The sequence below is a fragment of the Melanerpes formicivorus genome, unplaced genomic scaffold (genome assembly GCF_026170545.1).
Source record: "Melanerpes formicivorus ecotype bairdi unplaced genomic scaffold, bMelFor1.0.p_v2 SCAF_79, whole genome shotgun sequence".
In the NCBI taxonomy this organism is placed as follows: Eukaryota; Metazoa; Chordata; class Aves; order Piciformes; family Picidae; genus Melanerpes; species Melanerpes formicivorus.
Window position 1 is genome coordinate 827,825 of NW_027142431.1, and position 16,773 is coordinate 844,597.

The 16,773-nt window shown below is 49.8% G+C and overlaps 1 protein-coding gene across 2 annotated transcripts in view; it reads left to right on the forward strand.

Moving 5' to 3' along the window:
• INTS8 (integrator complex subunit 8) overlaps window positions 1-16,773 on the forward strand; it is a 39,200-nt gene that overhangs the window by 1,766 nt on the left and 20,661 nt on the right. For both annotated transcript variants that reach the window (XM_068164333.1, XM_068164334.1), the window contains exons 2-12: window positions 173-347; window positions 2,154-2,294; window positions 3,285-3,356; window positions 4,728-4,779; window positions 7,068-7,250; window positions 8,484-8,591; window positions 9,417-9,572; window positions 10,165-10,265; window positions 11,590-11,731; window positions 15,739-15,809; window positions 15,988-16,163. In XM_068164333.1, the coding sequence (XP_068020434.1) occupies window positions 173-347; window positions 2,154-2,294; window positions 3,285-3,356; window positions 4,728-4,779; window positions 7,068-7,250; window positions 8,484-8,591; window positions 9,417-9,572; window positions 10,165-10,265; window positions 11,590-11,731; window positions 15,739-15,809; window positions 15,988-16,163 (1,377 nt within the window). The remainder of the gene's footprint in view (window positions 1-172; window positions 348-2,153; window positions 2,295-3,284; window positions 3,357-4,727; window positions 4,780-7,067; window positions 7,251-8,483; window positions 8,592-9,416; window positions 9,573-10,164; window positions 10,266-11,589; window positions 11,732-15,738; window positions 15,810-15,987; window positions 16,164-16,773) is intronic.

The following is a 16,773-nucleotide window of genomic DNA, read 5'->3' on the forward strand; positions in this document are numbered from 1 at the left end:
AGCTTGCAGTTTTGCTTGTAAATGCAGCTTCCATTTGCTTCCAGCTGAGCTGGTCTGGCAAAGGGAATGCTGGGGCACGGGGTGGTGGGGGAGGACTTTCAACCCACCAGACGGGGGTTGTTGATAGCTGCTTACAAAGAATTTGAAGCATGGCTGTGGTGGTTTCTTGCAGATCCCCCACCAGTGCAGCTGATTGTCCAGTTCTTGGAGCAAGCTTCAAAGCCATCAGTGAATGAACAAAACCAAGTCCAGCCACCGCCTGATAACAAAAGGAACCGCATCTTGAAGCTCCTCGCCCTGAAAGTGGCTGCTCACCTGAGGTGGGATTTGGATGTGCTAGAGAAAAGGTCTGTACATCTTCATGCTGCAGTTGCTAAACATAAGTGGCTTGAGAGTTCTGCTTTAACAAAAGGGGCATTCACAGATGGCACCAGGTTGGAAGGGACCCTCAAAGGTCATCTTGGGTGTAACAGCTGAACTCGAGTTGGATTTAATCTGAGTTAGGAAAGGGGTTTGGTAAAGGCAATGTCTGTGAGCAGCTCAATGCTATTTATCATGTAGAAAAGAAGAGGATCTTGGTATGATGTGCACATCTGAACAGAATGAAGTTGGATTTTAGGTTACATTTTCTGCAGTGACAAAGCTAGCTTAAGTTTCCCCATTCTGATATGCTCCAAGCTGGAGGTCTTGCTTCATTGTTGGTGATGTAAAGAGCTCTCTGTGCATCTATGAACTAGACTATTCAACAGACTGAAGTTGAAACATAAACTTCACTTTTGCATTTATCCTTTGGATTTCTTAAACCCAAATAATTTTGGCTGCTGAATAGCTTGAGGTAGAGCAATTGGAAACTTCTTTACTCTGGCAGTGCTAAGCACATGAAGCAGCTGCACTTCAGCAGTGTAAAATCTTAGTATTGCAGTGCCACTAAGGTTGGAAGAGACCTCGAGGATCAAGTCCAACCTGTCACCACAGACCCCATAACTAGAGCATGGCACCAAGTGCCACATCCAATCCCCTCTTGAACACCTCCAGGGATAGGGACTCCACCACCTCCCTGAGCAGCACATTCCAATGATGAATGACTCTCTTGGTGAAGAACTTTCTCCTCACCTCCAGCCTAAACTTCCCCTGGTGCAGCTTGAGACTGTGTCCCCTTGTTCTGGTGCTGCTTGCCTGGGAGAAGAGACCAACCCCTTCCTGGCTACAACCACCTTTCAGGTAGTTGTAGAGGGCACTGTTAAGCTAATCTCAGCTGGCCAGATCTGAGATTGGCCTTCTCACTTCTCCTCTTGGCATGAGGCCTAGCCAGGCTCAAGAAGCCTTGAGATAACTCCCCTTCCATTACCAGATAAGGAGCATCTCCCACAGGAGCAGCAAGGGAAGAAAGAGAAGTGTGAGACCTTGCTGGTAGGTTTATAGGGAGCAGGATGTTGTGGGTATGAAACACACAGCTTCTTGTGTCCACCCTGGGCTGGACACCCAGGGCACCAGAGGTGTATCCTGTGTGGCAGCAGCAGGAGGCACCCAGCCCAAACTTCCACAGACCCTGAGGATCACCAAGTCCAACCATTAACCCTACTCTGCAAGGTTCACCCCTAAACCCCAAGCACCACATCCAAATGACCTTTGTTTCCCTGCCTGCTTTCAGTGCTGATTAGAATAGAATAAACCAGGTTGGAAGAGACCTTCAAGATCATCATGTCCAACCTGTCATCCAACACCACCTAATCAATTAACCATGGCACCAAGCACCCTATCAAGTCTCCTCCTGAACACCTCCAGTGATGGTGACTCCACCACCTCCCCAGGCAGCCCATTCCAATGGGCAATCACTCTCTCTGTGTAAAACTTCCTCCTGACCTCCAGCCTAAACCTCCCCTGGTGCAGCGTGAGGCTGTGTCCTCCTCTGTGTCTGCAGAGATTGCAGTTACTTCACAAGAGCCAAAGCACTTAGGCAGGAGCTGATCACCTCAAATTTCCCATGATGTCTGAATTAGTAGCTGTGTTAAGTTATTCCTGGTTTGGAGTGATGCAGTCCAGCCTGCATGCCTTCTCATTGTCACAGGGAAGGTTCACTCCCAGCTGAAGATGCCAGAAGTAGGAATAAAGCAGGAAGTATCTGATTGACTCTTTCCTTTCTTTCTCAACAGCTTGTCAGTTCCTGTGTTGAACATGCTGCTGAATGAGCTGCTGTGTATCAGCAAGGTTCCCCCAGGAACTAAACACGTGGATGTAGACTTGTCCAGCTTACCCCCAACCACTGCAATGGCAATAATACTCTACAACAGATGGTAAAACTGCTTTAAGGCACTGATCTTAAAATCATGGTATAACAAATCAATGTTTTCTTCTGCCTATATGCTTGTACATAGAAGGAGAAAAGCTAAGAGTCATCATGAATTTGTGGGCTGTAAGGGGGTTCTAGTGAGGAGTTGAGTCTGGAAAGCTATGTTATAGCTGGTTTTGTTCCCTAACAAAAAAAAATAGTCAAGGTAGTAGTTTGAGATGTCTTCTTATGCAGATAAAAATCATAGAATCCATAAGGTTGGAAAAGACCTCAGAGATAAGTCCAACCTATCACCCAAGACCTCATGACTAACTAAACCATGGCTCCAAGTGCCACATCCAGTCCCCTCTTGAACACCTCCAGGGATGGTGACTCCACCACCTCCCTGGGCAGCACATCCCAATGACAAATGACTCTCTTACTGTGAGGAGCTTTCTCCTCACCTCTAGTCAAATCTTCCCCTGGCACAGCTTGAGACTGTGTCCTCTTGTTCTGGTGCTGGTTGCCTGGGAGAAGAGACCAACCCCCACCTGGCTACAGCCTCCCTTCAGGGAGTTGTAGACAGCAAGGTCTCCCCTGAGCCTCCTCTTCTCCAGGCTAAGCAACCCCAGCTCCCTCAGCCTCTCCTCACAGGGCTGTGCTCCAGACCCCTCCCCAGCCTTGTTGCCCTTCTCTGGACACCTTCAAGTGTCTCAATGTCCTTAAATTGAGGAGCCCAGAACTGGACACAGGACTCAAGGTGTGGCCTAAGCAGTGCTGAGCACAGGGCAGAATGACTTCCCTGCTCCTGCTGGCCACTCTATTCCTGCTGCTGTCTTTTAGCTGTTGATGGCAATAAGAGCATTTCTGAAATAATAGATGTTCTCTTGAGGGTGTGTTTTCATGGCATAAGGTACCTGAAATGCTAAACTGTTATTATGAAGAGGTCTGTAACCTGATCATTATACTTGCAAGGCTAATACTGTTCTTTCATTGAATGTTCTTCTCTCTGTAGGGCCATAAGGACAATTGTTCAGAGCAGTTTTCCTGTAAAGCAAGTGAAACCTGGTCCACCTCAGCTAAATGTGTAAGTTACAGATACTGCACTTGGGTTTTTGTGATCAGAAATGTGACTTAATCCACTTAGAAATTACATTAATAACATGGAGTTGCTTGAAGTGGCTACTTGTAGCATGGAAAACTTGATTTATGTGGAGTATCTTCTTCTTTTCCTATCAGACACCATTGGTAATGTGTGTACTTACTTGTCACTCCACTCTTTCAACATGTTGTAATGTCATTAGCTCATGGTTTGAAGTCCAGATGGAAAGCAGTGGCAGTGGTGTCCCTCAGGGGTCCATACTGGGACCTGTGCTGGTTAATATCTTTATCAGTGCTATAGGCAGTGAGATTGAGCCAACAGCAAGTGTGCAGATGGCACCAAGCTGAGTGGTGCTGTCAATACACCAGAGGGACAGGATGGCATCCAGAGGGACCTGGACAAGCTGGAGGTTCAACAAGAGCAAGTGCAGGGTTCTGCAGCTGGGCTGGAACAATCCTCACTGGCAATACAGACTGGGGGGAGGAGATAGAAAGCAGCCCTGAGGAAAAGGACTTGGGGATGCTGATGGATGAGAAGCTGGACAGGAGCAGGCAGTGTGAGCTTGCAGCACAGAAGGCAAATCACAGCCTGGGCTGCATCCAAAGCAGCACTGCCAGCAGATCCAGAGAGGTGATTCTGACACTTGGCTCTGCTCTGCTGAGACCTCACCTGCAGTACTGTGTGCAGGTCTGGAGCCCTCAATATGGGAAGGACATGGAGCTGATGGAGCAGGTCCAGAGGAGGCCACAAAAATGATCAGGGAGCTAGAACACCTCTGCTATGAGAACAGGCTGAGGGAGCTGGGGGTGTTCAGCCTGGAGAAGAGGAGGCTCTGAGGAGACCTAATAGCAGCCTGCCAGTATCTGAAGGGGGCCACAAGAAGGCTGCAGAGAGACTGTTTCCAAAGGCCTGCAGGGACAGGATGAGGGATAATGGCTTCTAACTACAGAAGAGCAGATTTAGATGGATGTTAGGAAGAGGCTCTTCACTTTGAGGGTGGTGGAACACTGGAACAGTTTGCCCAGGTAGGTGGTTGGGGCCCCATCCCTGGGGATATTCAAGGTAGGCTCAAGAGGGCTCTGGGCACTTAGATGTGTTCAATCTCATGCCCTTGGACTCTGCCCATCTGTCCAGCCTGCCAAGGTTCCTCTGCAAAGTTACAGCCTCATCCCAAATCACCTCTTCATTCTATAACTGTGTTTCAGCTAGAGACAGGTCAGTGCTCCAGCATAATGATGTTTAAAATGCCATTAAAACTCCCTATGAATGAATTGGCTTTGGTCTAGATCCTGAAGTAAAATAACAGCCAGGTTTGCTTTGTAGTTGAAATCTTCACCTCTCCTCTCTGTTTCCCAGGATGAGCCAAATGCAGCAAGAAAAGGAACTCACTGAAAATATTCTGAAAGTGGTGAGTTCCCCCCCCCGCCTCTTTTTGCTTGAATTTACATGCAAATAGGAATGGAGAGGAAATGGTTGTTGAATTCAGTCAATTTATATTTGCCAGAGTTCCACTCCTGGATTTGGATGCTGTTCTCTCTGCACTGGGGCTTGTTTTGTGTGATGGAAATGGTCTTTCATCTACACATCCTGTGTACACATCCAGCCTCTACACATCCAGACCTTGAGTGCTGTGTCCAGTTCTGGGCCCCTCAGTTTAAGAAGGACATTGAGACACTTGAAGGTGTCCAGAGAAGGGCAACAAGGCTGGGGAGGGTCCTGGAGCACAGCCCTGTGAGGAGAGGCTGAGGGAGCTGGGGTTGCTTAGCCTGGAGAAGAGGAGGCTCAGGGGAGGCCTCTTGATGTCTACAGCTACCTGAAGGGAGGTTGTAGCTAGGTGGGGGTTGGTCTCTTCTCCCAGGCAAGCAGCACCAGAACAAGAGGACACAGTCTCAAGCTGTGCCAGGGGAAGTTTAGGCTGGAGGTGAGGAGAAAGTTCTTCCCAGCAAGAGAGATTGGCCATTGGAATGTGCTGCCCAGGGAGGTGGTGGAGTCCCCATCCCTGGAGGTGTTCAAGAGGGGATTGGATGTGGCACTTGGAGCCATGGTTTAGTTGTCAGGAGAAGTTGGGTGATAGGTTTGATTTGATGATCTCTGAGGTCTCTTCCAACCTTATTGATTCTGTGATTAATAATAAAGTAAAATCCTATGGTACCAAAGGCATTGTCTGTATTAAAAGGATTTAGTAGCTAAGTGGTTTCTGTGTGTAGCTTTCAGTAGGATGCCAGTTGTGCCTAAAGCCTTTCCTTTGAGAGACAAGAAAGAGGAAGAGCAAGCTCACTACTGGAGGTGTTTAGGAGGAGCCTGACTGAGGCACTTGGTGCCATGGTTTAGCTGATCAGATGGTGTTGGGTGATAGGTTGGACTTGATCTCTAAGTTCTTTTCCAGCCTGGTTAATTCTATTCTATTAGGAGCCTAGCTCACTTCCCTCCTTTCGTACTAGTTGGATCACAGGCTTACAGGTTGTTAGGAGTTGGAAGAGACCTCCAAAGGTCATCCAGTCCAACCCTCCTCCCAGGGCAGGACCAGCAGTTTACACAGGAACACATCCAGATGGGCCTTGAAAGTCTCCAGGGAAGGAGGCTCCACAACCTCTCTGGGCAGCCTGCTCCAGTGCTCTGGGTCCCTCACAGTGAAGAATTTCCTCCTCATGCTGAGGTGGAACCTCCTGTGCTGGAGTTTATATCCATTGCCCTATCACAGGGTGCAGCTGAGCAGAGCCTGTCCCTTTGCTCTTGACCCCCAGCCCTCAGATATTCATAGACACTTAAATGCCCTCTCAGTCTTCTCCAGACTCAACAGCCCCAGGGCTCTCAGCCTCTCCTTTTGCTCGTTAGTATTGTTCAAACAGCCACCTTCCAAAACTTTGACCAAAAAATCCTGCTGTGGAAGCTGGGTTGGCTTCAGCTGGGGAACAACTCAGCATTCACACTATGGCTGCTGCATGCTCCAAAAGTGGCCAAAGAGGTGTAGAGGAAACAGAAAAGTGTTTGGTTTAGCTGAAAGGGTTTTATCCTTTGAGTAGCTGAAGAAGAAATAACCATTTTCTTTAGTGTAGAAGAGATGATCCAAGGGCTGGAGCTCCTCTGCTGTGAGGATAGGCTGAGGGAGCTGGGGGTGTTCAGCCTGGGGAAAGGAAGACTCTGGGGGGACCTTAGAGCTGCCTCCCTATAGCTGAAGGGGTCCTAGAGGAAAGCTTCAGAGGGACTTTTCCTAAGGCTGTCTAGAGACAGGACAAGGGGGAATGGTTTGAAGCTGAAGGAGTGAGACTGGAGCAGGGTTAGACTGGATCTTCATAGAATACCAGGTCACCAAGGATCATCTAGTCCAAACTTAGGAAGAAGTTCTTCAGTTCCAGGGTGATGGGACCCTGGAATAGGCTGCCCAGGGATGTTGTGGATTTCTCCTCCCTGGGAGTGTTTAAGGCCAGATTGGCTGAGGCCTTGAGCCAGCTGAGTCTGGTTGAGAGGTGTCCTTGCCTATGGCAGGGGGGTTGGAGTGGATGGTCTCTGAGGTCCCTTCCAACCTAAGCCATTCTATAAAGTGCAGGGGCAGCTTGTCCATAGCAGTCAAACAGGTGGATTACTTCTTTTCCCTTTCTTTCTAGTGCACTGTTGCATTTCCTGTATTCAGTTAAACCCAGGATAAACTCAAAACTCAAAGGTTAACTTTTCTTCTCTGTGTTTGAACTCTTCCAGTTGAAGGAGCAGGCTGCTGATTCCATCCTGGTCCTAGAAGGAGCACTTAAATTAAACAAGGATCTTTATGTTCACACTATAAGAACTCTGGATTTATTAGCCATGGAGCCTGGTATGGTGAATGGAGAAACAGAGAGTTCCACAGCTGGGCTGAAAATCACTGCAGAGGAGATACAGTGCCAGGTAGCTCACATTCTGTACTGAATCTTTCAATTCATATCTCTTTAGAGTGTTAGGGAATGTTTTGAAGATGAATTGCAGTGATTCCTATGTCCATTTCATGTGTTCTTTTTAATGCAGTGAGACATCACTGATTTAGTCTTTACATTATTAGAACTTCTTTCAGCAGTGTTGCTTGCCCCCATCTCCAGCCTCTCACTTTTCCCTGCCCCTGCATTAAACCATGGCTTATGGCATTGTTCTTTGTGGAATTCCTTCTGCAGTTTGGTGATGCCTGTGCAAATTGAACTCACCCTGGGGTTGCAGTTAAAGAGGAAACAACTGAAGGTGGAACATCTCTGCTATGAGGATAGGCTGAGGGAGCTGGAGTTGTTCAGCCTGGAGAAGAGAAGACTCTGGGAGGACCTTAGAGCTGCCTTCCATACATGAAGGGATCCTCCAGGAAGGCTGCAGAGAGACTTTTCGTGAGGGTGTCTAGAGACAGGACATAGGGAGAGCAGGGTTAGGCAAAGAAGATCTGCTCTGCTGCAGCCTTTCCCATTGGCCTCAAGGGCCTGCAGTTCTCAAAGGCTGGTCTTGCCAGTGGAGACCAAGGCAAAGATGACACACCTTACCTCTGCCTTCTCTACAGCCTTTGACATGAGAGCTTTCTGCCCTATTGGGCTGTAGGCCCACATTTCCTGTCATCCTGTTGTCCTCCACATCCCTTGTCTGCTTCAGCTACACAATAGCTTGGTTTTAGCTTCCATCATGGCATCCTCAGAGCTGCCTTCCACTGCCTGAAGGGAGCCTATAGCAAAGCTGGAAAGGGTCTTTCCCTGAGGGTGTCTAGAGACAGGGCAAGGGGGAATGGTTCAAAGCTGAGGGAGAGCAGGGTGAGACTGGAGCTGAGGAATTTCTTCAGTGTGAGGGTGGTGAGACTCTGGGATAGGCTGCCCAGGGAGGTTGTGGCTGCCTCTTCCCTGAGGGTGTTCAAGATCAGGTTGGATGAGGGCTTGAGCAGCCAAACCTAACTGAGAGGTGTCCCTGCCCATGGCAGGGAGTTTGGAGTAGATGACCTCTGAGCTCCCTTCCAAGCACAGCCATTCTATGAAGTACATGTGTAAAGCTATGCAGCATGTCAGTACATCAGATAAAACTAGGGGTGGTTTAAAGTGCATAGAAAGTTTGCCCTAAAACACTCAGTCTTGCCTTAAACCAGGTTTTCTTGCATATTTCTATCCATGCCATTTGCAGGTTTGCTATGACTTGGGTGCAATTTATTTTCAACAAGGATCTACAAATGCAGCTGTTCATCAGAATGCCAAAGAAAAGTTTTTCAAAACAAAGGAGTTGGTTGCAAAGGTAAGGAGCCTCTTGCCAGCATCTCTCTTCACCTCTCTTAGAAATACTTGCCTGAATTAGAGCTGCACCTGGGGGTGCTGATTGACAGCTGCCTAAACATGAGCCAGCAGTGTGCCCAGGTGGCCAAGAAGGCCAATGGCATCCTGGCCTGCATCAGGAACAGTGTGGCCAGCAGGAGCAGGGAAGTCATTGTGCCCTGTGCTCAGCACTGGTCAGGCCACACCTTGAGTCCTGTGTCCAGTTCTGGGCCCCTCAGTTTAAGAAGGACATTGAGTGACTTGAAGGTGTCCAGAGAAGGGCAACAAGGCTGGGGAGGGGTCTGGAGCACAGCTCTGTGAGGAGAGACTGAGGGAGCTGCGGTTGCTTAACCTGGAGAAGAGGAGGCTCAGGGGAGACCTCATTGCTGTCTTCAACTCCCTGCAGGGAGGTTGTAGCCAGGTGGGGGTTGGTCTCTTCTCCCAGGCACCCAGCACCAGAACAAGAGGACACAGTCTTAAGCTGCACCAGGGGAGGTTTAGGCTGGAGGTGAGGAGAAAGTTCTTCCCAGCAAGAGTAACTGGCCATTGGAATGTGCTGCCCAGGGAGGTGGTGGAGTCTCTGTCTCTGGAGGTGTTGAGGAGGAGCCTGGGTGAGGCACTTGGTGCCATGGTTGAGTTGATCAGATGGTGTTGGGTGATAGGTTGCACTCAATGATCTCTGAGGTCTTTTCCAACTTGGTTAATTCTGTGTTCTGTTACCTGGGGAAACTCTGAGTCTCCATTTGTGGTTCTGATTTAAGCTGATGTTTTTTGGCCACTCAAATTTGGTTCACTCTTAACTTTCCAGAATGGTTCTTCATCACTTCACTTCACCATAGATGAAGAGAGGCTGGCTGGGTATTGTCAAGCTTGTGGAATTCTTACCTCATCTTCTGATGATGCATCTCAACAGGCAACTCCTTACAGTCAAATCCATAGCTGTATGAAGTCTGGCAACTATCAGGTAGGGTGCTTAAATAGACTCACATATACTTGAGGGGGTGGTGGTGGGGCTGTCATTCCAGGTGGCTGATGGATGTGGTGGTGGCCCCATCCCTGGAGATATTCAAGGTGAGGCTTGATAGGGCTCTCTGCAACCTGATCTAGTGGCTGCTGACTGCAGAGGGGGTTGGACTGCTAGACCTTTGGAGGTCCTTTCTGACCCAGACCATTGTATGGGATTTCAGTAGATGTAGGTGCTCCAGTTGACCATTAACACCCTGCTTCAGAGCATGTGTGTAGGACTGGATATGGGATTTAAACATCTCAGAATATGTACAGTGTAAATAATTCCTCCTAGCCAATGTGTAGAGTTTTCAGGTAGAATCCAACTCCAGGTTTCAGGGGCAGTTGCTGCTGAGAGAGGCAAGTTTGTGGCTTGACCTTTTGCTTCTCTGATGAACTCTTTCATTGCTTGGTCCCTTTCTGGGGGGTTGATGAATGTCAGTGTTCCTGACAAGCTGCTTCTGACAGCTTGCTCCATTTCACCAGACAAAATCACTTCATCTCTGTCTCTTTGATTATCCATTGACCATCCAGCTGTGGTTGTGTTACAGGACTTGGTGAAGATCTTCCTGGAGGATAATGTAACCCTCAGCTTACCTGTTCAGTTCAGGCAGTCAGTGCAGAGAGAACTCTTCCGAAGAGCTCAGCAAGGGTGAGTCATTAAATAGGGTCACTAAGAGAGCCATTAAATGGGGCCCCATGGAGAAAGGCCTTGGAGCCCCTAGTGGACAGCAAGTTCTGCATGGGACAGCAAAGTGCCCTTGTGGCCAACAGAGCCAAGAGCATCCTGGGGTGCAGCAAGAAAAGTGTGGCCAGCAGGGCTGGGGAGTTTCTGCTGCCCCTCTGCTCTGCCCTGGAGAGACCACACCTGGAATACTGTGTGCAGTTTGGGGCTCCCCAGTTCAAGATAGGGATCTGCTGGTTAATGCCTCTTTGGAGGCTTCTAAACCTTGAAGCCAAAGCTGGTCAGGCTGACCATACTATTGTATTGTAGGAGATGTAGTTCATTGGGTGCACCTGGAGTGTAGATACCTGTGGTTAGGAGCCTGATGTCCTGCTGAACTGAACCAGCCCAGGGCTGAAGGATTAGGATGGGACATTCATTAAAACAAGAATTCTAGTAAGTGAAGAGAATTAGGCACATCACAAGGGCAGCTTGTGGATGGCTTTCACCTGAGAAATGCTAATCATGTGGCTGCATCAAAAATTCAACCTTCTCTGGGGCTTAGGCACTTGAATCAGGGCTCCATGGATAACCTCTGCAGGTAGTAGTGGTGGTAATCATTCTTTGAAGGGAAAGTGCCTGCAGGTCTTGAAGTGAGAGAGCCTGAGTTTTGCAAATGCTTGGGTGAGGAAAAAGAAGGATCAGTGGTGACAGCCTCTTGTGTAAGAACTTGAGTTCAGCTTTCACTTCAGTCAGGAAGGAGCCAAATATCTCTCAGAACTGGATCTTGGAGCACGTAGCTTAGCACTGTGTGTGGGTGTTTTCACCTCTGGTGTGGCTCTTGTGGAGCACTTTCAGTGAGGAGTACTAGGCAGAGCAGGGTGGAGTGTGACTCTGCAATATAGTCAAGACAAACAGAGAAGGATTAAGCCATGATTTGTGGTTATTTCTCTTGATTTTAGTCCAAGGAGTGTGTGTTGTGAAATGCATAAATACTCTTCAAGTCTTTTGGGCTGACAGCCATGCTCAGGGCATGCTTGGCAAGAAGCCATGCAGCTGTGTGTCAGTCATACTGCTCCTGTTAGAATTCCTGTGCCCAGGCTGAAGGGATAGTGAAATCTGCTTGTGAACCAGAGCTGTGGGCAGGGAGGGCATCTTCTTTCAAAGGAAGTGAGGCCCTGGGTAAACTGAATTACAGCCTGAGTAAAACATCAGTGAGGACAGAGGCATGTGCTGCAGGCTTGGGTGGGGCTCTGGCACCGGCTCTGCTCATCAGAGACATTCTGTCATCTTTGCCTTTGTGTCCATGCAGGAATGATGCTCTGGAGGAAGTTTGTTTCAAGGTCTGTGTGTGCAACACAGTCTGTGATGTGTTGCAGGGGGAAATAATCGATGTCAGGTTTTGCCAGCTGTTCCTGAGACCCAACAAGGAGAAAATAGATTTCCTCCTCGAGGTAAGACACCCTCTGAAGTCAGAAGGGGAAATGGGCTTTAGGGAGATCTCCTTCCTCATGCAACTGCAACTGTATTACTGCTGCAAGCAGTGCTCAGGCTTCTGAAGCAGAGAAAAATAGTTCCTAGGGGTAGCTTCTCCAACTTCCTTCAGTGCCTTTGCAGTTAGCACAATTAATATGATCATAGTATCACAGCATCAGTCAGGGTTGGAAGGGACCACAAGGATCATCTAGTTCCAACCCCCCTGCCATGGGCAGGGACACCCCACACTAGATCAGCCTGGCCACAGCCTCATCCAGCCTGGCCTTAAACACCTCCAGGGACAGGGCCCCAACCACCTCCCTGGACAACCCATTCCAGGGCTTCACCACTCTCATGGGGAAGAACTTGCTCCTCACCTCCAACCTGAATCTCCCCACCTCCAGCTTCATTCCATTCCCCCTAGTCCTATCACTCCCTGAGATCCTGAGCAGTTCCTCCCCAGCATTCTTGGAGCCCCCTTCAGATACTGGAAGGCCACAATGAGGTCACCTGGGAGCCTTCTCTTCTCCAGACTGAACAGCCCCAACTCCTTCAGTCTGTCCTCATAGGAGAGGTACTTCTCTGGACACCTTCCAGCACCTCCAGATCCCTCTTGTAATAGGGGCTCCAGAACTGGAGGCAGTGCTCCAGGTGGGGTCTCCCCAGAGCTGAGCAGAGGGGGAGAATCACCTCCCTTGCCCTGCTGGCCACACTTCTCCTGATGCAGCCCAGGATCTGATTGGCTTTCTGGGCTGCAAGTGCACACTGAGAGCTCCTGTTGAGCTTCTCCTCCCCCAGCACCCCCAAGTCTCTCTCCTCAGGGCTGCTTTCCAGCCAGTCCCTGCCCAGCCTGGATTTGTGCCTGGGATTGCCTCCACCCAGCTGCAGGACCCTGCCCTTGGTCTTGTTGAACCTCCTGAGGTTGGCTTGTGCCCACCTCTCCAGCCTGTCCAGGTCCCTCTAGATGGCCTCCCTTCCCTCCAGCCTGTCTGCTGCACCACACAGCTTGGTGTCATCAGCAAACCTGCTAAGGGTGCACTCAGTGCCACTGTCCATGGCACCCACAAAGATGTTGAACAAGCCTGGTGCCAGGACTGATCCCTGAGGGACTCTGCTTGTCCCTGGCCTCCACTGGGACATGGAGCCATTGACAGCCACTCTTTGGGTGCAGCCATCAAGCCAGTTCTGTATCCATCCAGTGGTCACCCATCACAGCCATGTGTCACCAGCCTGGAGACCAGGATGTGGTGTGGGACAGTGTCGAAGGCTGTGCTCAGGTCCAGGCAAACGACATCAGTTGCTCTCCCCTCAGCTATTGATGTTGTCACCTGTTCAGAGAAGGCCACCAGGTTGGTCAGGCAGGATCTGCCCTTGGTGAAGCCATGCTGACTGTTCCCAATCACCTCTTCACTGTTCTTCTGAGTCAGTAGTGCCTCATGTCTGTTTGCATAGCTCCATTTCCACCTCGTGGGGGGAGGAGCTGCTGTTGGCTTGTGGTTCAGCTTAGGTTTGAGATTGCTGCTGCTGCTGCTGCTCCTGACATCACTGCATTTCTCAGAGCTATTATGGAAAGTGTTTTCAAGGGACAAAGGAAAAAATCTCCAAGATGGGGAGAGATACCAGGAAAAGAGGAAAGCTTTGTTGTAAAAGTTAAGTTGTTGTGGAATGACCCTGGGTTGGTGTGTGTGACACACCTGAATTCTTACTTTCAGTGAAGCTTTGTAGGAAACTGTTACTGCTCAAACTAAGCTTCCTGTTGCTCTGCTGTTGTGTTCACATCTCCTGAGACCCTGCCTCCAGTTCTGGTGTCCCCAGCAGGAGGAGGGCACAGGTGTTGGAGTGAATCCAGAGGAGGGCCACAAGGATGACCCAAAGGCTGTGAGGACAGGCTGAGGGAGCTGGGGGTGTTCAGCCAGTGGAGGAGAAGACCAGGGGGGACCTTAGAGCTGCTTTCCAATGGCTGAAGGGATCCTACAGGAAGGCTGCAGAGGAACTTTTCATAAGGGTGTCTAGAGACAGGACAAGGGAGAATGGTTTGGAGCTAAGGGAGAGTAAGTTTAGATTGGATCTTAGGAAGAAGTTCTTCAATACCAGGGTAGTAAGACTCTGGGACAGGCTGCCTGGGGATGTTGTGGCTTCTTCCCCCCTGGAAAATGTTGAAGGCCAGGTTGAATGAGGCCTTGAGCAGCCAAGTATAGTTGAGGGGCATCCTTGCCCATGGGGGGAAGGTTGCAGTAGCTGATCTCTGAGGTCCCTTGCAAGCTGAGCCATTCTAGCATTCTCTTCCAAATCTGTGCCTTCTCTTTTGCTTGTCTCTTCAAGTATGTGACAAGAACTGGCTGACAGTGCTCTGCTTCAGAGTAAGTAGAAGCTGTTTCCATACCAGTCCACCCTAGGACTGGAACAGGTTTCTCAAAAAGGCTCCTAACAAGCTGGCAATGAAATTCAGCTATCTCATTAGCTTCCAACTGCTGCTTTTTAGCAAACAAAACCAAACCACAATTTCAATCCCTGGTGAACCTCACTGCTTTGCATTTCAGCGTTGGTTCGTCCTTAAGCTCACACAGAAGTGCTTTGTTACTGTGTAGTTAATGATCTTGTGAGGCTGGCTGACACTGAGACACCCAGCAGCAGCACACCTAAATATCAGAGGAGCCGGAAAGAGGGAGTGTGCATTGTGCCTGAGAGGGAGATCACAGTTGTCTGAAGCAGCTTCTTTTGAGTGCTGGTTGACAGAAACTGATCAAGCTGTCAGCCCCTGGCTTGGACAGCAGCACTCTGAGCTGGGTTAGGAACTGGCTGGAGGCTGAGCCCAGAGAGTGGTGGTGAATAGTACCACAGCCAGCTGGCAGCCAGGCACCAGTGGTGTGCCCCAGGGATCAGTGCTGGGCCCCAGCCTGTTCAATATCTTTATTGATGATCTGGATGAGGGCATTGAGTCCATCATCAGTAAATTTGCAGCTGACAGCAAGCTGGGGGCAGGAGTTGATCTGTTAGAGGGTAGGAGAGCTCTGCAGAAGGACCTTGCCAGGCTGGACAGACAGAGTCCAACAGAATGGCATTCAACAAGTCCCAAGTGCTGCATTTTGGCCACAACAACCCCAGGCAGAGCTACAGGCTGGGGTCAGAGTGGCTGAGAGCAGCCAGGCAGAAAGAGACCTGGGGGTACTGGTTGGCAGCAGCTGAACATGAGCCAGCAGAGTGCCCAGGTGGCCAAGAAGGCCAATGGCATCCTGGCCTGCATCAGGAACAGTGTGGCCAGCAGGAGCAGGGAAGTCATTGTGCCCTGTACTCTGCACTGGTTAGGCCACACCTTGAGTCCTGTGTCCAGTTCTGAGCTCCTCAATTTAAGAAGGACATTGAGACACTTGAAGGTGTCCAGAGAAAGGCAACAAGGCTGGGGATAGGCCTTGAGCACAGCCCTGTGAGGAGAGGCTGAGGGAGCTGGGGTTGCTTAGCCTGGAGAAGCGGAGGCTCAGGGGAGACCTCATTGCCCTCTACAACTACCTGGAGGGAGGTTGTAGCCAGGTGGGGGTTGGTCTCTTCTCCCAGGCAGCCAGCACCAGAACAAGAGGACACAGTCTCAAGCTGTGCCAGGGGAGGTTTAAGCTGGAGGTGAGGAGAAAGTTCTTCCCAGCAAGAGAGATTGGCCATTGGAATGTGCTGCCCAGGGAGGTGGTGGAGTCTCTGCAGGTGCTCATGAGGGGCTTGGATGTGGCACTTGGAGCCATGGTTTAGTTGTCAGGAGGTGTTGGGTGATAGTTTGGACTTGGTGATCTCTTTTCCAACCTTATTGATTCCATGGTTGTATGATTCTGTGACCCATCTGTGATAGCTAGAGGCAACTTAGTTGCCTCCCTTCAGAGCGAGGGCTTCTGGTTGAGACTAATTGGCAGTCAGAGGCCTGGGCCCTAGCACACTCCGGAGCTAAAGACCCGAGAGAGCTCTGAGGGGCTTCTTGACTGTTTTCTGCCTTCTTTCCCAGGTTTGTTCAAGATCAATAGACTTGGAAAATGCTTCTGAAGAACTGAAGAGGAGGATGGCAGCATTTCTCAAGTACGTACCCAGCTGAAGAGGGCTTCAGTTTCTCCTTTGAGAGCCATCTGACGAAGCACAAGAAATGCTTTGCGAGCTTCACTGCTTGCTTCACTGCTTGTTTTTGTCCTGCTCTCATACTAATGTTTGTCTCTCTTTTTTTTTTCCCTTTTTTTCCCCTTTTCTTTGATTTGCTTAGAAACTTGTGTTTGGGTTTGGAAGACCTTCAGCTTGTCTTCATGGTTTCGTCTCATGAGCTGTTCATGAAGCTGCTGAAAGATGACGAGCGGAAGCTGCTGGTGGATCAGATGCGGAAGAGATCTCCTCGAATCAACCTGTGCACAAAACCTGTCACCTCCTTCTATGACATCCCAGGTGATCTTCACAGCACTCCCAGTAACCTGTCTGCAGGCATGTTTCCATGCTATGTGCAGCTCTGTTCTCAGAGCTTAGAAGAGAATATTTTTAGAGAGGATACTTAGCACAGAGTGGTCGGGGTTGGAAGGAACCTCTAGAGGTCATCCAGTCCAATCCCCTCTGCAGTCAGCAGGGGCATCCTCAACTATAGTTCAGGTTGCCCAGAGCTCTGCCACACCTTGAGTCCTGTGTCCAGTTCTGGGCCCCTCAGTTTAGGAAGGAGGTTGCCTTGCTGGAGCGTGTCCAGAGAAGGGCAACAAAGTTGGTGAGGGGTTTGGAGCACAGCCCTGTGAGGAGAGGCTGAGGGAGCTGGGGTTGCTTAGCCTGGAGAAGAGGAGGCTCAGGGGTGACCTTCTTGCTCTCTACAACTACCTGAAGGGAGGTTGTAGCCAGGTGGAGGTTGGTCTCTTCTCCCAGGCAAGCAGCAGCAGAACAAGCTCAGGCTGTGCCAGAGGAGGTTTAGGCTGGAGGTTAGGAGGAAGTCCTACACAGAGAGTGATTGGTCATTGGAATGTGCTGCCCAGGGAGGTGGTGGAGACACCATCATTGGAGGTGTTCAGGAGGAGAC